General features: G+C 37.0%; 1 protein-coding gene across 1 annotated transcript in view; it reads left to right on the forward strand.

Moving 5' to 3' along the window:
* The window catches only part of LOC143687178 (uncharacterized), a 98279-nt gene that overhangs the window by 38061 nt on the left and 35139 nt on the right, over positions 1-25079 (forward strand). Inside the window, exons 6-7 of the mRNA XM_077163910.1 lie at positions 10113-10184; positions 10736-10810. Of these exons, the coding sequence (XP_077020025.1) occupies positions 10113-10184; positions 10736-10810 (147 nt within the window). The remainder of the gene's footprint in view (positions 1-10112; positions 10185-10735; positions 10811-25079) is intronic.

The following is a 25079-nucleotide window of genomic DNA, read 5'->3' on the forward strand; positions in this document are numbered from 1 at the left end:
TTTTTAATTAATAAAAATGTTTTAAAAACAAGTTTACGCTTTAGGGTTCAGGGCCCCTCACTGGCATAGGCCCCTTCCAAGGTCCTGGGAGGGGCCCTAGCAATTTTTGTATTCATAATTCTATGCTTTTTTTCTTAGAGAGTATTTCCCAAATTATGTAAGATATAAGCTGCAGGCCCCATAAAACCTGAATTCACCCCCGGATCCCAGGTAATTGTAACCCAGTAAATGTCTTGAACGAAGCATAAGCTTTATTGACAAACACCGATTGAATGAGTTACAAAGGTGGTAAGAGTCAGTCTTTCTTGCATCTGAAATCCACTTCAAAAATATGCCAAGAGCTTATTAGTAAAATACCATTCTCTGAATGGTAGTAGTAATCATACCTGTTTCAGATGAAATCAGGAATGAAATACACTATGGAGAATCAGCAGTGGTTGATTATCCTAAATGTTAAGTATGCTTTTTTTTCCTGACTTTAAAGTGCTTCTCCTACATTCTCCTACACAGGTCCAGACTGATGGCTTATTTTTTAAAAGTTTTCTTTTAGTCAGTTTATTGATTCTAAAAATACAAGCTCCATGATTTAAAAACGGAAGGACTGTACAATGTACAAAGGCTATATACCTTATTCAGATATAACACATTCATGGGCTGGCTTGCCTGTGGTATATCAACATAGTGCCAAGAATATATGCACTTAGAATAAATGAGAAAGCCAAGCCATATCCCTATTGAATTATTTCCCCCACTGTTGAGGATATCAGTGTGGGAGGTGTGGCCACCCTGTGAAGACACAGAGCTGCGTTCACAGAGATGCCCTAACACCCCCAAGGCTACTAGCTTTAGATGACTGTAGATGTACAAAAGATTATACATATCAGGGTGTTGTCATCACTGTTTGGTATGTACTGGAATCCTGGCAGCTTCTCAGATTCAGAAAGGCATAACATTAAAGATGAAAATAACGTGAGTCTGTCCTTTGGAGTGATTTAGAATGGCTGTTGAACTTGTAGTATTTCAGAAGTGTTAAGATTATCATACCCAGAAAGTATTATACTTCTCTTCTCCCAACTGCATCTTATTCTTCCCACCTGTATAAAAGGTAACGTCTCTTCTCTCTGAAGCTTGGTAGTTATTCCTCTACCTTATAACATTTCTTTAAACTTGTATTTGTTAAGTACTTATTTTATTCCAGGCACTATACTAAGTACTTATCATACGAAGTAAGATAGTGTGCATAAAGCTCTTTTAATAGTGCTTGGCACATAGGAAGTGCCCAAACTTGTTAGCTCATACTGTATTTCCCGTACTTTCATTTTCCCAACAACTCTCATGTTAAGGATGTCAGTGTCTCGATTTGCAGGTGAGGAAATTGAAACTCAGAGACCTTGGGTAACTTGTTTGAGTTCACACCATTATTAATAAGGAGCACAGCCATTTAAGAGTTTTGCATGTAATGTTCTCTGCACCTCTGCATTCTCTTCTAATAGCTGAATGACAACAATTCTGGTTTTTGTTCATTGTATCTTGAAGTCGATTTGTTACTTAAATAGGGCCTTGAGGGCAGACAACTCCATTTCTCTATAAGCATCTCATGCTCCTGGAGTGCCTGGCCATGGCATCTCTGGGCACTTCCAAGATCTCTGCTTACTGGTCAGTGTACATATGACTTCATTACTGCTGAGCATCTTCTCTGTGCCCATCCCCGTGCTGTGCTTTGCACATGCTCTTTCAGGTAGTTCTCTAACTACCTGGTGAGGTAAGTGGTATAAGGCTCAGAGACGTTCAATACTCAAATCACTTCAGCAGAAAGCAGCAGAGCGAGAATTCAAACCCAGGTCTGCCTGACTCCGGGGCCCTTCCTTCTTCCACTGTTCTCACTTCTTTATATAACCTAACCAGAGAGTCTTTTTCAAGGTTATTCTCAGAAATTTGAATTAAATAAAGGCTCAGCATTTCAGATTCTTTAGACTTTGCCCCTGAGAAGGAGTTGATGTGATTCTGTTAGAGGTCTTGTGTTGAGGAGTTTCTCACGGGGGGTCATGTTCTTGTGACTCCCGGACCTATGTGGATGAGTAAAGGAAAGGGGTTGCTCCAACCCCAAGTACTTTCAAACATCCTGGAATAGGATCTGGCTCATTCTGCTTATTTCTTTGGCTACCTTCTCTAAGGAACCAGTTTTCCCTGCCTCTCTTGTGATTCTAGCATGGATAGTTTTAGAGTTTGTCCTATTTAAAATTTATTTTCATTGCCTGCTTTGGACATTTTTTTCAGCTGAAGCTGTTAGGATTTCAGTACACTCAGAATAGTGATGACATATTTCAGTCCTCAACTCTTCTCTGTCTCCTCAGTTAATAGAAAGGAAACGTAGCCCATCTGTCTGGACCTGTATAGAAGAATTTGGAGAAAAAAAAATGACAGGTAAGCAATGTTCCCTTATTTTGTGAGCTACCTTTAGTCTGTCCCATTGTTCTAAGCAAAAGGCTTATGAAAAAAAATATTTATGCTCTCCTCTTCCAATATATACTTTACAAAATAATTGGGAACAACATTTCTTAAACTTTGGCTCTGGGGCAGGCCTTAAAGCTAAGTTGCCACATTTTATTCCCATAAAGATGGGACCTATAAATTCATTAGCTAGCTGTGGGACCCTAAACATATTCTTCAATTCTACTGCACCTTAGTTTATCTATAAAACAAGGAGATTGAATCAGAAATGGACATGATCTTTAGTGCAATGTTCATTGTGATTCTAAAACCATTAGTATCATTTGGTTTGTGGAAAAAAGATACTGCAAATTCCTTCAAACTTGAGCTGTTGAGTCAGTCCCCACTCTTTCTTTTCTTTGCCCAGGTAAAACCTTGGTGAAGGAAAAAAATGCTCTAAAGATAGGAGAAAATAGGACAAAATAGAATGGTCTCATATTTTGATTCCCTAGCAATACTAGTGAGTCAACTAGTCAGGTGAGAAAGAGCTGTCTAGTTGAGAAGAGACATAAAACTGATGGGTGCAAGGCCATAGATGAGCTGTTAAGAAAGAGTGTGGAGGGTTGGGGAACTGAGGTAAGAGTGGGGGAGGGATAACAAACTTTGCTAAATTGTTTTGACTATATATTCTTAATCGCTGGGGGTGGGGGGTGGGGTGGAGTGGGCAGTGGGGAAATGCAGAGGTGGAGGAGCTTACTTGCAGATCCCAGTGATGATCCTAAAGGCTTTAATGCCAAAAAAAAAAACCTATTCAGATTTTCTAGTTCTTCTTGAGTCAGTTTCAGTAGTTTGTATTTCTAGGTATATGTCAATTACATCTAGGTTATCTTATTTATTGGCATACGATTGTTCACAGTATTCCCTTATAATCTATCACTTCTGTTGATCTTCTGTCTAGTTGTTCCATCCATTATTAAAAATGGAATATAGCTATTATTGTTGCACTGTCCTTTTCTCCTTTCAGTTTTGTCAGTTTTTGCTTCATAGATTTTGGGGCTCTGTTGTTAAATGCATATATAATTATTTTATCTTCTTGATGGATTGATCCTCTTGTTATTATAAAATGTCCACCTTTGTCCTCTTGAAACGATTTTTGTATTAAAGTCTATTTTTTCTATTATTAGTGTAGCTACTCTTGCTCCCTTTTTGTTACTACTCACATTGTATATCTTTTTCCATCCTTTTAATTTCAATCTATTTGTGTCTTTGGAGCTAAAGTGAATCTTTTGTAGACAGTATATAGTAGGATTGGTAGTTTTAAAATCCATTCTGCCAATTTCTACCTTTTAATTGGAAAGTTTAATACATTTATAGCTAATGTATTTACTGATAAAGTAGGATTTACATCTGCCATTTTGCTATTCTTTATCCATTTACCTTATGTCTTCCTCTATTTCTCCCTGGCTACCTTCTTTTTTTGTATAAAATAGTTTCTAGTATACTATTTTAGTTCCCTAATTATTTATGTTATTTTAGTTATTCTCTTAGTGGTTGCCCTGAGAATTATCTTTAACATTTTAATGTATAACATTCACATTTGGGTGAATACCAACTTAATTTCAGTAGTATAAAAACTTGGCTCCTGTATAGATCCACTCTGCCTCCCTTCTTTATACTGTTATCGTCCACAAAATACATTGTGAGCGCATCAGTATAGATAATAATAAAGCAGGATCATTGCTGCTTTATGCAGTTATCTTTTAAACCTGATAGGAGGAGGGGAAAAGGAGGTATATACAAAATATATATTCATTCGTCTTTCATATTTATATAGTTACCTTTACTGGTGCCCTTTATTTCTTCTTGTGGATTCGAGTTACTATCCTCTGTCCTTCAATTTAGCCTGAAAGAAACCCTTTAGCATATCTTGTAGGGAGGTGTCCTAGCCATAAACTCAGATTTTGTTTATCTAGGAATAAATTTCTTAATTTCTCCTTTTTTTTTTAGTAAAATGTATTTTGTTTATTTAAGGAAACGGGATATTCTTTTTTTTTTTTTTCCAGGTAAAATGTCTGGTGAATCTTTTTTTTTTTTAATTTTTTTTATTAATCAAAAAAAAGAAAAGAAATTAACACAACATTTAGGAAACATTCCATTCTACACATGCACTCAGTAATTCTTAGTATCATCACATAGATGTATGATCATCATTTCTTAGTACATTTGCATCGATTTAGGAAAAGAACTAGCAAAACAGCAGAAAAAGATATAGAATGTTAATATAGAGAAGAAAATTAAAATAATAATACTAATAAAAAAGTATATATATATAAAAAGGAAAAAGAAAATAAACAAAAACAAAAGATACAAACAAACAAACAGACAAACAAAAAACTATATTTCAGGTGCAGCTTCATTCAGTGTTCCAACCTAGTTACATTACACTTAGGTATTATTGTGCTATCCATTTTTGAGTTTTTGTATCTAGTCCTGTTGCACAGTCTGTATCCCTTCAGCTCCAGTTACCCATTATCTTACCCTGTTTCTAACTCCTGCTGGTCTCTGTTACCAATGATATATTCCAAGCTGATTCTCGAATGTCGGTTCACATCAGTGGGACCATACAGTATTTGTCCTTTAGTTTTTGGCTAGACTCACTCAGCATAATGTTCTCTAGGTCCATCCATGTTATTACATGCTTATAAGTTTAGTCTGTCTTAAAGCTGCATAATATTCCATCGTAGGTATACGCCACAGTTTGTTTAGCCACTCGTCTGTTGATGGACATTTTGGCTGTTTCCATCTCTTTGCAATTATAGATAATGCTGCTGTAAACACTGGTGTGCAAATGTCCGTCTGTGTCTTTGCCCTTAAGTCCTTTGAGTAGATACCTAGCAGTGGTATTGCTGGGTCGTAATCCATTCTGCCAGTCTATGTCTTTTGATTGGGAAATTCAGTCCATTAACTTTTAGTGTTATTACTGTTAGGATAATATTTTCCTCTACCATTTTGGCTTTTGTATTATATATATCATATCTGATTTTCCTTCTTTCTACACTTTACTCCATACCTCTCTCTTCTGTCTTTTCATATCTGACTCTAGTGCTCCCTTTAGTATTTCTTGCAGAGCTGGTCTCTTGATCACAAATTCTCTCAGTGACTTTTTGTCTATAAATGTTTTAATTTCTCCTTCATTTTTGAAGGACAATTTTGCTGGATATAGAAGTCTTGGTTGGCAGTTTTTCTCTTTTAGTAATTTAAATATATCGTCCCACTGTCTTCTAGCTTCCATGGTTTCTGCTGAGAAATCTACACATAGTCTTATTGGGTTTCCCTTGTATGTGATGGATTGTTTTTCTCTTGCTGCTTTCAAGATCCTCTCTTTCTCTTTGACCTCTGACATTCTAACTAGTAAGTGTCTTGGAGAACGCCTATTTGGGTCTATATTCTTTGGGGTGTGCTGCACTTCTTGGATCTGTAAATTTAGGTCTTTCATAAGAGTTGGGAAATTTTCCGTGATAATTTCTTCCATTAGTTTTTCTCCTCCTTTTCCCTTCTCTTCTCCTTCTGGGACACCCACAACACGTATATTTGTGCGCTTCATATTGTCATTCAGTTCCCTGATCCCCTGCTCAAGTTTTTCCATTCTTTTCCCTATAGTTTCTGTTTCTTTTTGGAATTCAGATATTCCATCCTCCAGTTCACTAATTGTAGCTTCTGTCTCTTTAGATCTACCATTGTAGGTATCCATTGTTTTTTCCATTTTTTCTTCTTTGTCCTTCACTCCCTTAAGTTCTGTGATTTGTTTTTTCAGATTTTCTATTTCTTCTTTTTGTTCAGCCCATGTCTTCTTCATGTCCTCCCTCAATTTATTGATTTGGTTTTTGAAGAGTTTTTCCATTTCTGTTCGTATATTCAGCATTAGTTGTCTCAGCTCCTGTATCTCATTTGAACTATTGGTTTGTTCCTTTGACTGGGCCATATCTTCAATTTTCTGAGCGTCACCCATTATTTTCTGCTGGTGTCTGGGCATTTGATCAGATTTCCCTGGGTGTGGGACCCGGCTGGTTGAAAGGTTTTTCTGTGAAATCTCTGGGCTCTGTTTTTCTTTTCCTGCCCAGTAGGTGGCGCTCGTGGCGCTCGTCTTTCTGCGGGTCCCACCAGTAAAAGATGCTGTGGCTCCTTTAACTTGCCAATCCGAATCTCGCAGTCGGCCCGGGAAACCGCGCGTGGAGGGGGGGTCGCCGGCCGCTGCGGCTTAGGGGAGTGCCGGTCCAAATTGCCCAGCTGGCCCGAGACGCCAAGCATGGCAGGAGGGCCCCGCTATCCAACGTTCCCAGTCAGACCGGGGAGCCACGTGCGTGGAGGGGACCCCAGTCGCCAGCCGCCCCGGCTGGGAAAGCGCGCGCCCCTCGGGTATCTCACTGCAGCGGATTCTCCCTGCCCGTTCAGCCGTTCCAGAATGGGGTACGCTGTCTTTTTGGTCTCTGTCGTGGCTCTGGGAGCTGTTTCATATTGTTTCTGTTTCTTTAGTTGCTGTTCTGGAGGAGGAACTAAGACCCGCGCGTCTTACTAAGCCGCCATCTTCTCCCTCTCTCTCCTTCATTTTTGAAGGACAGTTTTGCCAGACATAGCATTCTTGTTTGAGAAGATTTCTTCTTTAGAGTTTTGTCACCTCATTGCCTCCTGGCCTCCATGGTTTCTGATGAAAAGTTGGTGGTTAATTTTATTGAGGTTCCTCCTATGTGATGAGTCACTTCTCTTTTGCTGCTTTTGATTTTATCTTTGCTTTTTGAAAGTTTGGTCATGATGTGTCTAGATGTATATATCTTTGAGTTTATTTGCCTTGGAATTCCTTGAGCTCTTTGGATGTGTAGATTAATGCTTTGCATCAAATTTAGGAAGATTTTTGGCCATTTCTTTTTGCCCCTTTTTCTCTCTCTCCTCTCCTCTGGGTTTCTATTATGAGTATATTAGTATACTTGATGATGTCCCATAGGTCTCTGGGGCTCTGTTCTTTTCTTTTCATTCTTGTTTCTTTCTTTTCTTTAGTCTGCATAATCTCAGTTATCTATCTTCAAGTTTGCTGATTCTTTCTTCTGCTTGGTCAAATCTGCTAACAAGCCCCTCAAATGACTGTTTCACTTCAGTTGTACTTTTCGGCTCCAGAATTTCTACTCAATTCCATTTCTATATTTGATGAAACATCATTTTCTTACTTTCTTTTAGTTCTTTAGACAAGGCTTCCTTCATCTCTTTGAACATATTTAAAATAGCTGATTTTAAGTCTTTGTCTAGTAAGCTCAATGTCTGGATTTCCTCAGGACAGTTTCTTTTGGTTACTTTTTGCCTTTTATGGGCCATACTTTCTTGTTTCTTTGCATGTCTTGTAAATTTTTGCTGAAAATGGGACATTTAAAATTGTATAATGTTGCAACTCTGCAAATCAGATTCTCTCCTCTCCTGGGTTTGGTGTTGTCTTTCCTTGTTGTAGTAGTTGTTTAATGACTTTTCTGAACTACTTTTGTAAAATCTTTCTTTGCTGTGTATGGTAACTGGAATCTTTATTCTCTTATCTTGGTGGTCAGCTAATGATTGAACTGAGATTTCCTCAAAAGTCTCCCAGTCTTTGCCAAGGAGCTCTGTGTGCAAATGGGGCTTGCCATCAACACCAGGCAGACAGTGTACCACTCTGCCTTAGCCTTCACTTCCTGCTTGTGCAGAGTCTCAAAGTTAAAACTGAAGACTTTCTCAAGTATTTTGTAAGCATGCTCACAGCTGTTCTAGATTGCACATGGTGGTCTTCTAGAGTCCCAGGAATATGTCCCAGATTTTCAAATCTCCCATAGATACGTCATGTCTTGGTTTTTCCTTGCAAGCTTTTTGGTTAGACTATTGTTTGCCCTATTGTCCATTGCCTCTCGCAGCTGTGAAGTTAAAGCACTTACCTGTGATTATTTATTTTAAAAAATGCACTCTTGGGAGAGGCTTTAGGCACGAGGCAGCTACAAGTCAGGTTAAATGAAGACAAACCCTTCTATTGGAGTCTTCCAATGAATCACCAGCTAGGTCAATTAATGACAAATATTTGAGAATTAGGCTTTGAAAGAGCTCCACCTGCATTATGCTCCCTCCAGTGCCTGCATGTGGGCTGTGATTTTTCAAGGCTACTGCTGAGCCTGGAGAGCAGGGAATGAGTCTTAGGGTAAGTTAAAACACTACAAAATGCAGTGTTCTTATGGAATCCAGCCATTTTCTTGAATCAACGCTTCTTGGGTTACTGCAAACCTTTACATTTCTAGCTTATGAAAGAGTTGATTCTGACAATTTTTGCCAGATTTTTCATTGCATTTATGGAGGGGTGAATTTTCAGAGTCTTTATTCCATTTTCACCAACATAACCTATAATATGGTTTTACATTTCTAAAGTCTCAATGATCATGGACTAATTAAATATTTAATTGTGGGAGATAATTAGGGAAAATAAATCAAAACATAAAATGTAATTTTCACGAGGCTCTCCTTATTGGGTAGATGAAGTTTGAAAAGGTATTTCTATATTTAGTATCCTCAAAATTAAGGTTAAAGTAACAGCTATTTAAAACCCTGTCTTCTTTATACAGGTTTTGGAACCAGACAGAACTGAGTTCAAATCCGAGCTCTGCTCCTTACTAGCTTGGTGACCTAGGACAAGTTATATAACCTCTCTGTGCCTCCGTTTCCTCATCTGTAAAGTGGTATAATAGTAATATCTACCACATAAGGTTATGGTGAAGATTAAATGTGAAGTGCTGATTAACAATGCCTGGTAGCCAATAGATAATAGCTGTAATAATTACTATTTTTTTTTGATGGTCTACAGAAGTACCCTAATGATTCTTTAGTAGAGATAAACTCTAAGGGCATATTTTCCTTTCTCTTTGTTTCTTTTCTTTTCTGCTTTTTCTTTCCTTTGAGAATTGAGAAGAAAATAGATATTAGCATTTTGGAATAGAAATTTGTGTAAAAAATGAATTTATTCATTTTACTAATTTAGAAACAAAATGTTATATATTTACTCAATATTTATTAAAACATCAGGAATTATGCCAGGCACAGAGATGACAGTGATAATGACGTGTGGTCTCTGATAATCTAGGGGACTGACAAGTGATCAGGTGATTACATGCCGTGTAACAAGGGCATTAATGACAAGAATACACATGAGAGTATGTGATGGGAGCTGTGGCTTTCACCAGTTCCTCTTTTTTGAGTTATCCCTTTCTCCTTGGGCTCCAAAGCCAAGGAATTGATTAATTGGGTGGATTAAGCTGTGAACGTTTTTAAAGTTCTAAAGATTGAGAGAGGAAAGCACCTGGAATACACTAGAAATAGTATTTCCTATAGCAAGGGCTTCCTACCAGCATAGTCACTTCTAGGATTTTTCAACCTAAAAATCCTTTGGCAGATGTTTTTCTTTGCTATCCACCTTTTTTCCTCTTTCTCTTCTCCACTTTATATTTTAGTGACCTACGTAGTTCCCAAGGGAAGAATGCTTTGTGGATTCTAAGGGTGATTTATAGGTAAAGGCAGAAAATGATTTTATTTTTAACCTATAAACTCCATACGAATAATATGAACATAAACTTTCATGGAAGTTATTGAAAATGCAGACAGTTCTAATTTCATTGCATTTTTTTCAGAATTCTCAATCATAATCCTCTGACAGTTGTTGAAGATTCATCTCTTCTTATATTGCCAGCATTAAAATATTTGTAAGTATTGCAAATATCTTATCAGTCATGAGGTGATTTCTGTTCTTTTATGTTCATCAAAAATTAAGTATTTTACATTTCAGCTAAAAAAAAGTCGTTAATTTTAACTGGGTTATTGGAAAAAAATTATTGTCAATGAAAAGGCTTAAGAAAGAATGTATAGTAGACAAGACAACCAGCAGGAGACAAGAGCCGTGTTGAAGAACCCATGTGTATATGGTACATATAGACGTATGGAAATATCACTTAACTTAGAAGGTAAAGAGGAATAAAGTGTACACACTATTTAATAGGAGCAAGGAATTGGGAGAGATGAATACAATATACAATAGAGAATAAGTAGGATAACGATAATGGTAAAAGACTATACATTCTTCTATTCAGTGCCAAGGTCATTGATTTGATTATGTAAATAAAATTACATTTCAACAATAAGAATTCTCTGGAATTGTTTTCTATGGAAAAAATAAACCCTTGAGCTGACTTGTTTCTTAAGTACAGGATTTTTGTGTTTAGATTCATATTGTGAACATTTGGACTTTCTCTTTCAGAGACATGGGAACAACACAAGTGTCACTGACAACAGTTGAGAACATCCTCATGATGACACTCGAGTTGGAAAAATTGTATGTCATTTTTTCTTAGATTTCTTGAAGTTGTTTTTTAGGTTTGTTTTTATAATTTTACAAGTCAGATTTATTGAGGTAAAATTTACATATAATAATAATCACTCTTTTTAAATGTACAGTTTGATGCCTTTTGTATAGTTATATGTATAGTTATGTAACCACTTCTGCAATCACGAAGTAGAACATTTTGTCACCTTAAAAAAGCCCCTCCCAAGAAATGAAAGCCTTTGTTTACACAATAATGTGTATGTGTGTTTAGCAGTTTTAATTCATAATGGCCAAAAACCTGGAAACAAACCCAAAATGCTCATCACTGATACATGGATAAACAAGTTATAGTGTATCCATACAACTGTAATGCTACTTAGCAATAAAAAGAAGTGAATTACTGATATATGCAACAACACAGATGAATCTCACAAGAATTATGCTAAGTGAAAGAGGCCAAACATAAAATGTTACAGGTGAAACGAGCAAAACACAAAAGAGCTGCTTACCTAATGATTTCACTTATAAGACATTCTGGCAAAAGCAAAACCATAGGGACAAGAAATCAGACAAGTGGTTGGGAATAAATACGTAAGAGTAGATTTGCTATATCATTTGCTGAATCCATATTTCATTTTATTAGAAACTGCTAAACTGTTTTCCAAAGGGGCTGTTTGATTTTGCATTCCCACCAGCAGTGTATGCAAGTTGCAGTTGCCCCACATAGGCATCTGATCATTTCATTTCAGTCTTAAAAAAAAATCAGCCTGCCTAGTAGATGTGTTATAATATCACATCTTGGTTTTAACTTGCATTTCTCTAATAGCTGATGGTGTTGAGTATCTGTGCATGTGCTTATTTACCATCTTTATCTTCTTTAATGAAGTGCTGTTCAAATCTGTTGCCCTTTGTAAAATAGGATACTTCATCGTATTATTGAGTTATAAGAGTGCTTTTTGTATTTTCTAGATATAAGTTCTTTCTCTCAAATGCATGTCTGAGAGAAAGAAACAAATATTCCTCCCAAGCTGTGGCTTGTCTTATCATTCTCTTAAAAGTATATGTTGAAGAGCATAAGTTTTTAATTTTGATGAAGTCTGATTAGCATTTTTTTCCTTATATAGTTTGTGCTTTCTGGTATGTTTTACCTAAGGAATCTCTAGCCCAAGGCCACAAGGATTTTCTCCTATATTTTCTTCCAAAAGTTTTACATTTGTATAGCTCTTACTTTGTCCCAATGAAATAATTTATTTTAAAACATCTTTTGGGTGGATAATTGACCTGCAATAATTAGTTTTCACATATGTATACAGCATGATGCCATCAAAATTAAAATAATAAAATAATGAACATAAGCATCACTTAAAAAAGTGTACCCACATCACTTTGTATTTCCTTTCTCCTGCCCCTTCTTGCCCCTCTCATTCCTCGTGTAACCACTGATCTGCTTTGTTACTATAGATTAGTTTGCATTTTCTAGAATTTTATTTAAATGGATTCAAACAGTCTGTTCTTTTTTGACTGACTTTCTCACTCAACATGATTGTTTTAAAAGCCATCCATGCAGATATGTGTATCAACAGTTTATTTATTTTTATGTCTGAATAGTATTTCATTATATGGATTTACCATAATTTATATATTAACCTATTGATAGACATTTGGATTGTTTCCAATTTTTGTCTATTAGAAATAAAGCATCTATGAAAATTTGTGTGCAACTCTTTGTATAGACAACATACTTTCATTTCCTTTGGGTAAATAACCAGAAGCAGAACGGCTAGATCATATGGTAGGTGTATATCTAACTTTTCAAGAAACTGTCAAACTCTTTTTCCAAAGAGATTGTACCATTTTACATCCCCACTGGCACTGTTCGAGCTCCATTTTCTCCATGTCTTTGCCAACTCTTGCTGTGCTGTCTTTTTAATTTTAGATAATCTAATGGGTGTGTGGTAGTATCTCATTGTAACTAATTTGCATTTCCCTAAAGATTAATGATGTTGAGAATCTTTTCATATGCTTGTTCACCATTTATATAGCCTCAAATCTTTCGACTATTTTAAGATTGTTTTAAGAGTTCTTTATGTAGTTTGGAAACAAATGCTTTATTTGATGTGTACTTTGCAAATATTTCCTCCCATTCAGTAGCTTGTCTTCTCATTCTTTTAACAGTGACTCTGCAGGGCAGAAGTTTTTAATTTTGATGATGTCCACTTGATCATTTTTTTTTCTATAATGGATCATGCTTTCGGTAAGAAAACTTCGCATAACTCCAGGTCACAAGGATTTTCTCCTATGAGTTTTTCTAAGAGTTTTATAGTTTTAGGTTTTCCATTTACATCCGTGATACAATTTAAATACATTTTTCGTGTGTATGGCATGGATTGAAGTTCACTTTTTTGCATGTAGCTATTTAGTTGTTTGAGCACCGATTGTTGAAAAGAATGTTCTTTCTCCATGGAGCTGCTTTTGAATCTTTACTGACAATCAGTTCTCCATGTATGTGTGGATCCACATCTGGACTTTATATTCCGTTCCTTTGATCTGTTTGTCAACCTTTATGACAGTACCACAAGTATAGTTTCAAAATCAGGTAGTGCTAGTCTTCCAACTTTATTGCTGTTTTTCAAAGGTGGGTGATTTGGCTAATAGGTCCTTTGAATTTCCACATGAATTTTAGAATGAGCTTGTCAGTTTTTACAGAAAAGCCTGCTAGGATTACATGGAATCCATAGATCCATATGGGGAGAACTGGCGTCAGAATCTTCTGACTAATGAACATGTTATGCCTCTCCATTTATTTAGGTTTTAATAGCTCTCATCAATGTTTTGTAGTTTTCAGTGTGTTCATATCTTTGTCAGATTTATCCCTAGGTATTTTATGGTTTGATGCTATTATAAATAATACTTTTTTTCACAATTTCTGATTGTTCATTGCTACTATTAGAGATACAATTAATCTTTGTACATTGAGCTTGTATCCTGGCACCTTGCTAAACTCACTTATTAATTCTAATATCTTTTTTCTTTCATAACTGAGATTTGATGGGTTGTTCTGAAGATCAGCATGCAGACATTATGAACTATTTGTACAGCAGTCTTAATGTATGTACCAAAATCTAAAAAGCTATGTAGCTATAATTCTTTTCTAAGGTTATTCCAGTGACTTTCCAGCTTAAATTTGGAGGCAAGTTTTCCTTAAGAAGAAATCAAGCACCGATATCTTCAAACATTGATAAGCTGTTACATCATAATTTCCACCAATTCACAATTTATTATCAAACACATTACAAACTCACATTTCCAGTCTTTCACAGCATATAGCAAAGTTATCAGGAAAACTAGATGATCACAGCCAAGGATATTACAGAGTACACACAGTTCTGGCAGGGAGAGCAAAGATCAGGGAGCAGTTTTAAGCAACAATTTTACTAAAAACAAAAACAACAACAATATGAGAATAGAATTAAATAACAATATTCAATACACATTCAGTGCATGAATATGATTCCAAATCATAATTTAGTCTGCATTTTATTATAGGGTACAAAACTGCCACCACCCCCCCACACACACACCCTACGGAATGTTAAGTTGACATCCAAGACAGTCAAAGCCTCCCAGAATTCAATATCCCATTTTTTTCTGGTTGTACCAGAAAATAAACAACCAGCAAATGATTTCCCCTCTTTTAAAAAGAAAAGCTTTTACACTTAAAAAATTTCTTCTAGAGCTACTAAAAAACTTGCATTTACAAACTAGTTGATAAAAATATTCCCCTGGATCGTACAAGACAGGAGAAACTGGGACCACTGGTAAGACATGGATGGTATACGACATTAATCAGACTTGGCCCCTTTCTCCCCAGCTTCATCTCATTTTTAATTACTCCATTTTCTTCAGGTAAATTGTGTTTTGTTTCTTGGTTAGCCACTTAAGCTTGTTTACTCTTTGTTCCATTTTTCCCTTTTGGTTGTACTTTTTTGTCTGTAGACTTATCCTTTCCCACTTTTCTTTTTTTTTGGCTTTGTTTCCACTTTGGCAGGATCAGGTTTAGCCGGCAGCCTCGCTGTGGTTCCTTCCTCCCCACCCCTTCAGCCCAGCCCAGCTTCCGCGAGGCATCTTGGCGTCGGAGCGGGCGCGTCCCGGGAGCTGCGGCCCAGGGCGCCGGGAGCCTTAGCCAAGCCCGGCTGCCTGCCGCCTTAGCCAAGCCCGGCTGCCTGCCGCCTTAGCCAAGCCCGGCTGCCTGCCGCCTTAGCCAAGCCCGGCTGCCTGCCGCCTTAGCCAAGCCCGGCTGCCTGCCGCCTTAGCCAAGCCCGGCTGCCTGCCGCCTTAGCCAAGCCCGGCTGCCTGCCGCCTTAGCCAAGCCCGGCTGCCTGCCGCCTTAGCCAAGCCCGGCTGCCTGCCGCCTTAGCCAAGCCCGGCTGCCTGCCGCCTTAGCCAAGCCCGGCTGCCTGCCGCCTTAGCCAAGCCCGGCTGCCTGCCGCCTTAGCCAAGCCCGGCTGCCTGCCGCCTTAGCCAAGCCCGGCTGCCTGCCGCCTTAGCCAAGCCCGGCTGCCTGCCGCCTTAGCCAAGCCCGGCTGCCTGCCGCCTTAGCCAAGCCCGGCTGCCTGCCACTGCCGCTTCGCCCGCTGCCCGGGGGGCTGGTCTGGTATCTTTTTTAAGATTTCATCAGATTTTCTACAAAAAGTTTTACTTCTCACTTTTCTGTAGACCTTTAATTTATTTCTCTTGCCTTTTTGCTCTGGCTATAACCTCCAATACAATGTTGACCAAAAGCGGTAAAAGCAGATATTCTTGCCTCGTTCCTGACCTTGAAAGGAAAGCATTTTGGTTTTCACTGTTGTGTCTAAAGTTAGCTGTAGGTTTTTGGTTTTGTTTTTTTTTCTTTTGTATGCTGTATGGCAGGGGTCACATTTCATTTTTTATTTATTGATTTTGTTTGTTGGTTGGTTTGGTTTTTCGTTTGTTTGTTTGGGAAGTGCATGGGCTGGGAATCGAACCGGATCTCGGGCAGGGCAGGAGAGAATTCTACCGCTGAGCTACCCTCACAGCCCCAGCTGTAGGTTTTTTGTAGCTGTCATTTATCACTTTAATGAAGTCCCCTTCTATTCCTGATTTGCTGAGATTTTTTTCCAAGAGTGGATATTAGGTTTTTTCAAATGTTTTCCCTGCATCTATGAGATGAACATATGTTTTTCTTCTTTTAGTTTGTGAATATGGCAAATTGCATTGATTTCTTATATGAAACAAGCCTTGCATCCCTGGGATAAACCCTGCTTTGTCATATTGTATTATCTTTTTATATATTGTATTATCTTTTTATATATTGTTGAATTTGATTTGCTAAAAATATTTTTAAAAAAATTTTTTTGCAAAAAATAACATATATACAAAAAAAACCAATAAATTTCAAAGCACATCACAACAATTAGTTGTAGAACAGATTTCAGAGTTTGGTATGGGTTATAATCCAACAATTTTAGGTTTTTACTTCTAGCTACTCCAAGACACTGGAGACTAAAAGAAATATCATATGATTCAGCAATCATGCTCATTTGTTAAAGCCTACCTCCTCTGTATAACTCCACCATCACCTTTGATCTTTCTATCCCCCACTTTAGGGGTATTTAGGCTATGGCCATTCTAACTTTTCCAACAGGAAGGGACTGTCGATAATATGGTATGGGGGGTGGAACTAGTTGATGTTCTAAGAGAGGCTGACCCCTCTGTGTTTCAGAACTTATCTGGTCCAGGGAACCATCTGGAGGATGTAAGTTTCTGGAAAGTTACCCTAGTGCATGGAACCTTTGTACAATCTTATATATCACCCTAGGTGTTCTTTGGGATTGACAGGAATGGTTTTGGTTGGTGTTTGGCAAGTTATGATATGTAGCAATGTCTAGATGATAGGAAGCAATGTCTAACTGAAGCATGCGTAAGAGTGACCTCCAGAGTAGCCTCTTGACTCTGTTTGAACTCTCTCAGCCACCGATACCTTATTTGTTACACTTCTATTCCCTCTTTTGGTCAGGAAGGCATTGTTGGTCCCACGGTGCCAGGGCCAGGCTCATCCCTGAAGTGTCATCTCCCACACCTCCTGGGAAACTTTCACCCCTGGATGTCATGCCCTATGTAAGGTGGAGGGCAATGGTTTTGCTTGCAGAGTTGGGCTTAGAGAGACAGAGAGAGGCACATCTGAGCAACAAGAGGTCCTCTGGAAGTAACTCTTAGGCATACCTTTAGGTAGGCTAAGCTGCTCTGCCACACACATAAGCTTCACAAGAGTGAAGCCTTAAGATCAAGAGTGTGGCCTATTCTTTTGGGTGTTTCTAATATTTGATACAGTATTGGGGTTTCCTCAGTGGTAAAGTTTAACAGTTCCATAATTTTTCTCCCATCCCTCAAGGGACTTTGCCAATACTTTTCGATTATCTGCTTAATATATTCTGGAATGTATCCAGGCATTGCATTAAGCTAAACAGGATTCTTATCCTGGGCTCCCTGTGTTTGAATTGTTTAAATGATCTATCCAGACAGGTTGAGTTAGATTATGTGCTACCGAAAATTTAGGTTCTTTGGTCTCAAAGAGTAGATGAAGTTCTATATTATAGACAGTGTCTTCCTTACCCCTATGTTCTGAATTGCCTTAATCCCCACCAGATTTGCTAAATTTTTATTTAGAATTTTTCCATCTATATTAAATGAAGGATGTTGAGCTGTAATTTTCTTGTAATGACTTTGTGCAGTTTGAAAGGTGGACTTATATATGAGTTAAAAAGTTTTCCCTCCTATTCAATTTTCTGAGGGTTTGTGCTGAATTGGTATCATTACTTCTTTTATGTTGGTAGAATTCACAAGTGAAGCCATCTGGGCTTGGTGTTTTCTTTTTGGGGGTGGTGGTTAACTACACATTCACCTTATTTAACAGGACTATTTAGGCTGCATATTTATACTTGAGTAAATTTAAGTAGTTTGTCCTTCAAGGATTTTGTCCATTTCATCTGGAATCGAATTTATCGTTATAAAGTATTTTATAATATTCTCTTATCCCTTTAATGCCTGTAGGATCTATAGTGATTTCACTACTTTCATCCCTGATATGGGTAATCTGTGTCTTCTGTCTTTTTCTTCATCAGTCTGGCTAGAGGTTTAGAAATTTTATTGATCTTCTTTAAGAACTATCTTTTGGTTTCACTGATTTCCCTAATTTTCTGTTTTCTGTTTCATTGAATTTTGCTTTGATCTTTATAATTTTCTTTCTTCTTCTTAATCAAGGTCTAATTTACTTTTCTCTTCCTAGTTTCTCAAAGTGGATGTTGTGGTAACTGTATACTACTTTAGCAACATCCCATATGTTGACATATTTTCAATTTTAATCAGTTCAGAATAGTTTCTTATTTTCCTTTTGAGTTCTTTGTTGACCCATGGAGCTACGTAGAAATGTGTTGCATAGATTCCAGATATTTGGGGATTTTTCGGATATCTTTTGGTTATTGATTTATATTTTAATTCCATGTGGTTAAAAGTCATATATTGCATGACTTGAATCCTTTTACATATATCAAAACCTGTTTTGTGGCCCAGAATATAATCTATTTGATTAAATATTATGTGTTCATTTAAAAAGAATATATATTCTGCTGATCTGGGGTGAAGTTTTTTATATGTCAATTAGGTCAAGTTGGTTGATAGTGTTGCTCAAGTCATCTATATACTTTCCTTATTGACTTTCTATCTACTTGTTCTCTCAATTATTGAGAGGTATTGAAATCTCTAATTGTTGATTTTTTACATTTCTCCTTGCCTTTCTCATTTTCTTTCATATATTTAAAAAAAATTTTTTTTATTGTATAGTATAACATATATATACCAAGCAAAGAAATTAAAGAGCAATAGTTTTCAAAGCACTTTTCAACTAGTAGTTATAGGACAGATCCTAGAGTTTGTCGTGGTCTACCATATGATCCTCTCATATTTTTCCTTCTAGGTGCTCTAGATTATAGGAGACTAGAAGGCTTAAATATTTTTTTTATAATCACAGTTGACTTTTTTTCTTTCTTTTTTTGTGAAAAATAACATATATACAAAAAAGCTATAAGTTTCAAAGCACAGCACCACAATTAGTTGTAGAACATATTTCAGAGTTAGACATGGGGTACAATTTCACAATTTTAGGTTTTTACTTCTAATTGCTCTAAGATACTGGAGACTAAAAGAGATATCAGTTTAATGATTCAGCATTCATATCCTATCTTCTCTGTATAACTCCACCATTAACCTTGATCGTTCCATCCCTCTCTTTAGAAGTGTTTGGGCTATGGCCATTCTAACTTTTTCATATTGGAAGGGTCTGTCACTAATATGGGGTAGGGAGATGGAACTATCTGATGTTTTGGAGAGGCTGGGCTAGGTTTCAGGACTTACCTGGACCAGGGACCCATCTGGAGGTTGTAGGTTTCTGGAAAGTTTCTCTAGTGTATGGAACCCTTGTGGAATCTTATATATTGCCCTAGGTGTTCTTTAGGATTGGCTGGAATGGTCCTGGTTGAGGGTTGGCAGGCTATGATAGGTAGCGAGGTCTACCTGAAGCTTGCATAAGAGCAACCTCCAGAGTAGCCTCTCGACTCTATTTGAACTTTCTCTGCCACTGATACTTTATTAATTACACTTCTTTCCTCCATTTTGGTCATGATGGAATTGTTGATTCCACGGTACCAGATCTGCATTCATCCCTGGGAGTCATCTCCCATGTTGCCAGGGACTTTCACCCCTGGATGTCATATCCCACGTAGTGGGGAGGGCAATGATTTCACTTGCAGAATTGGGCTTAGAGAAACGGAGTCCACATATGAGCAACAAAAGAGGTCCTCCAGAAGTAACTCTTAGGCATACCTATAGGTAGTCTAAGCTTCTCCACTACCTACATAAGCTTCACAAGAGTAAGCCTCATGATCAAGGGCATGACCTATTGATTTGAGTGTCCCTAGAGTTTAACACAGTATCAGGGGATTCCCTGATGGTAAGTTTAATAGTTTCATATTCTTTCTCCCCTCCCTTGGGGGACTTCACCAATACTTTTTGATTATCTGCTTAATATACTCTAGGATATATCCAGGCATTATAAGAATCTATACAGGATTAAAGAACCTCTTCCTTATTCTGGGCTCCCTGTGTTTCAGTTGTTCAAATGAGCTATATAGATAGGTTGAATTAGATTATGTACTACAGGAAATTTCAGTTCCAGATCAAATAAACCTTTCTCCCAATGGTCTCAAAGAGTATGTGTGGTTCTAAAATATAGATACTGTCTTCCTTACAGCTATGTTGTGAATTACTTTAACCTCAAACTGTTTGGCTTCATTCTTATCTCTAAATATCAGGTCATATATATAAAAAAGCCTCTCAAAATCCAGAAATAATAATCATCACTCCAGACTTCATGTGTCTGCTCTAAAAGTTTACAATCTAGGCCCCTGTTTTCTTATAAGCATTTTCTAAATGTGACCGTACCATTGTTGTTCTTTTGTTTCTGGCTTATTTTGTTTCACCAAATGTCCTACATGCTCATTCACATTGTTGCATGCCTCATGACTTTGTTCCTTTTTGTAGCAGCACAACCTTCGTTCATAAGTACACACCATCGTTCACCAATCTACTTCTCCATCAGCGCATCCTTCAGCCACCTGCATTCATCAGGCATCATATAGAGGGCCCAAAGTCCACAGTCCATCAACATTCTCAATTTTAGATAATTTCATTGTTCCCAAGAGACAGAAAACCAGAAAAGCCAAATAGAACATCCAAACCTCCTCTTAATTCTTGTCCCTCCCCCCATTATTTACCTCTGCTGTTGCTGTGGTAGTGCTGATGGTTTCCTTTTGAATATAGCTCATAGCATGCAATAGAAGTTTTCCTCATATATCCTGGACTTAAACACTCTTTGTACAAGAATCATATCTTTGAAGTAATTCTTGCAAGAACTAATTCATATTTCTAGTGTTAATCAGTGGGGCACGTAGGTCTATACAACTCCTTTCAATCTTGTTCATCTTCAATATGGTAATATAGCTTCTAGACCCGCTAAAAAGCCACCTTCACTCCTATCTGTTCTCTTACATTGGAGTTCAACCTCATTAACTAACAATTCACCCATCTCTAGCTTCTATGTAGCTCTAAGTCCTCTATATTCTGCATTATAAGCCTCTGGTTATACCTTTATGCTGGTCATAAAAGTGGAATCATACAGTGTCTATCCTTTTGTGTGTCTGACTAGTTTCACTCAGCATTATGTCCTCAAGGCTCATGCATCTTGTCATGTGCTTCAGGACATCATTTTGTTTTACTGCTGCATAATATTCCATTGTATGTATATACCACATTTTGTTGATCCACTCCTCTGTTGATGGGCATTTGGTTTATTTCCATCTTTTGGCAATTGTGAATAATGCTGCTATGAATATCAGTGTGCAAATGTCTGTTTGTGTCGTTGCTTTCAGCTCTTCTAGGTGTATACCAAGTAGTGCTATTGCTAGGTCATAGGGCAACACAATCTTCCATAGTGGATGCAGCATTATACATTCCCACCGGCAATGCTTAAATGTCCCAGTTTCTCCACATCCTCTCCAAAATTTATAGCTTCCTGTTTGCTTAATAGCAGCCATTCTTTTTTTTTTTATTATTAATTAAAAAAAATTAACTAACACAACATTTAGAAATCATTCCATTCTACATATGCAATCAGTAATTCTTAATATTATCACATAGGTGTATGGTCATCATTTCTTAGTACATATGCATCGATTTAGAGAAAGAAATAGCAAGATAACAGAAAAAGAAAATGATAATATAGAGAGAAAATAAAAATAAAAATAAAAAGTACAAAAATATATAAGAAAAAAAAACTATAGCTCAGATGCAGCTTCATTCAGTGTTTTAACATAATTACATTACAATTAGGTAGTATTGTGCTGACCTTTTTTTTTTTTTTTAGAAATCATACCATTCTACATATGCAATCAGTAATTCTTAACATCATCACATAGATGAATGATCATCGTTTCTTAGTACATTTGCATCGGTTTAGAAGAACTAGCAATATAACCGAAAAAGATATAGAATGTTAATGTAGAGAAAAAAAAATAAAAGTAATAATAGTAAGAACAAAACAAAACAAAACAAAAACCTGTAGCTCGGATGCCGCTTCATTCAGTGTTTTAATATGATTACTTTACAATTAGGTATTATTGTGCTGTCCATTTTTGAGTTTTTGTATCTAGTCCTATTGCACAGTCTGTATCCCATCAGCTTCAATTACCCATTATCTTACCCTGTTTCTAACTCCTGCTGAACTCTGTTACCAATGACATATTCCAAGTTTATTCTCGAGTGTCGATTCACATCATTGGGACCATACAGTATTTGTCTTTTAGTTTTTGGCTAGACTCACTCAGCATCATGTTCTCTAGGTCCATCCATGTTATTACATGCTTCATAAGTTTATCCTGCCTTAAAGCTGCATAATATTCCATCGTATGTATATAACAGTTTGTTTAGCCACTCGTCTGTTGATGGACATTTTGGCTGTTTCTATCTCTTTGCAATTGTAAATAACGCTGCTATAAACATTGGTGTGCAAATGTCTGTTTGAGTTTTTGCCCTTAATTCCTATGAGTAGATTCCCAGCAATGGTATTGCTGGGTCGTATGGCAATTCTATATTCAGCTTTTTGAGGAACCGCCAAACTGCCTTCCACAGTGGTTGCACCATTTGACATTCCCACCAACAGTGGATAAGTGTGCCTCTTTCTCCGCATCCTCTCCAGCACTTGTCATTTTCTGTTTTGTTGATAATGGCCATTCTGGTGGGTGTGAGATGATATCTCATTGTGGTTTTGATTTGCATTTCTCTAATGGCCAGGGACATTGAACATCTTTTCATGTGCCTTTTGGCCATTTGTATTTCCTCCTCTGAGAGGTGTCTATTCAAGTCTTTTTCCCATTTTGTAATTGGGTTGGCTGTCTTTTTGTTGTTGAGTTGAACAATCCGTTTATAAATTCTGGATACTAGACCTTTATCTGATATGTTGTTTCCAAATATTGATTCCCATTGTGTAGGCTGTCTTTCTACTTTCTTGATGAAGTTCTTTGATGCACAAAAGTGTTTAATTTTGAGGAGTTCCCATTTATTTATTTCCTTCTTCAGTGCTCTTGCTTTAGGTGTAAGGTCCATAAAACCGCCTCCAATTGTAAGATTCATAAGATATCTCCCTACATTTTCCTCTAACTGTTTTATGGTCTTAGACCTAATGTTTAGATCTTTGATCCATTTTGAGTTAACTTTTGTGTAGGGTGTGAGAGATGGGTCCTCTTACATTCTTTTGCATATGGATATCCAGTTCTCTAGGCACCATTTATTGAAGAGACTGTTCTGTCCCAGGTGAGTTGGCTTGACTGCCTTATCAAAGATCAAATGTCCATAGATGAGAGGGTCTATATCTGAGCACTCCATTCGATTCCATTGGTCGATATATCTATCTTTATGCCAATACCATGCTGTTTTGACCACTGTGGCTTCATAATATGCCTTAAAGTCAGGCAGTGTGAGACCTCCAGCTTCGTTTTTTTTCCTCAAGATGTTTTTAGCAATTCGAGGCACCCTGCCCTTCCAGATAAATTTGCTTATTGGTTTTTCTGTTTCTGAAAAATAAGTTGTTGGGATTTTGATTGGTATTGCATTGAATCTGTAAATCAGTTTAGGTAGGATTGACATCTTAACTATATTTAGTCTTCCAATCCATGAACACGGTATGCCCTTCCATCTATTTAGGTCTCTGTGATTTCTTTTAGCAGTTTTTTGTAGTTTTCTTTATATAGCTTTTTTGTCTCTTTAGTTAAATTTATTCCTAGGTATTTTATTCTTTTAGTTGCAATTGTAAATGGGATTCGTTTCTTGATTTCCCCCTCAGCTTGTTCATTGCTAGTGTATAGAGATGCTACAGATTTTTGAATGTTGATCTTGTAACCTGCTACTTTGCTGTACTCATTTATTAGCTGTAGTAGTTTTGTTGTGGATTTTTCCGGGTTTTCGACGTATAGTATCATATCGTCTGCAAACAGTGATAGTTTTACTTGTTCCTTTCCAATTTTGATGCCTTGTATTTCTTTTTCTTGTTTAATTGCTCTGGCTAGAACCTCCAACACAATGTTGAATAATAGTGGTGATAGTGGACATCCTTGTCTTGTTCCTGATCTTAGGGGGAAAGTTTTCAATTTTTCCCCATTGAGAATGATATTAGCTGTGGGTTTTTCATATATTCCCTCTATCATTTTAAGGAAGTTCCCTTGTATTCCTATCCTTTGAAGTGTTTTCAACAGGAAAGGATGTTGAATCTTGTCAGATGCCTTCACTGCATCAATTGAGATGATCATGTGATTTTTCTGCTTTGATTTGTTGATATGGTGTATTACATTAATTGATTTTCTTATGTTGAACCATCCTTGCATACCTGGGATGAATCCTACTTGGTCATGATGAATAATTCTTTTAATGTGTTGTTGGCTACGATTTGCTAGAATTTTGTTGAGTATTTTTGCATCTATATTCATTAGAGAGTTCAGCCTGTAGTTTTCTTTTCTTGTAATATCTTTGCCTGGTTTTGGTATGAGGGTAATGTTGGCTTCATAGAATGAATTAGGTAGTTTTCCCTCCACTTCGATTTTTTTGAAGAGTTTGAGGAGAGTTGGTACTAATTCTTTCTGGAATGTTTGATAGAATTCACATGTGAAGCCGTCAGGTCCTGGACTTTTCTTTTTAGGAAGCTTTTGAATGACTGATTCAATTTCTTTACTTGTGATTGGTTTGTTGAGGTCATCTATTTCTTCTTGAGTCAAAGTTGGTTGTTCATGTCTTTCCAGGAACCTGTCCATTTCCTCTAAATTGTTGTATTTATTAGCGTAAAGTTGTTCATAGTATCCTGTTATTACCTCCTTTATTTCTGTGACGTCAGTAGTTATGTTTCCTCTTCCATTTCTGATCTTATTTATTTGCATCCTCTCTCTTCTTCTTTTTGTCAATCTTTCTAAGGGCCCATCAATCTTATTGATTTTCTCATAGAACCAACTTCTGGTCTTATTGATTTTCTCTATTGTTTTCAATTTCATTTATTTGTGCTCTAATCTTTGTTATTTCTTTGCTTTTGCTTGCTTTGGGATTATCTTGCTGTTCTTTCTCCAGTTCTTCCAAATGGATAGTTAATTCCTGAATTTTTGCCTTT

The sequence above is a fragment of the Tamandua tetradactyla genome, chromosome 6, assembly GCF_023851605.1.
Source record: "Tamandua tetradactyla isolate mTamTet1 chromosome 6, mTamTet1.pri, whole genome shotgun sequence".
NCBI classification, from domain to species: Eukaryota; Metazoa; Chordata; class Mammalia; order Pilosa; family Myrmecophagidae; genus Tamandua; species Tamandua tetradactyla.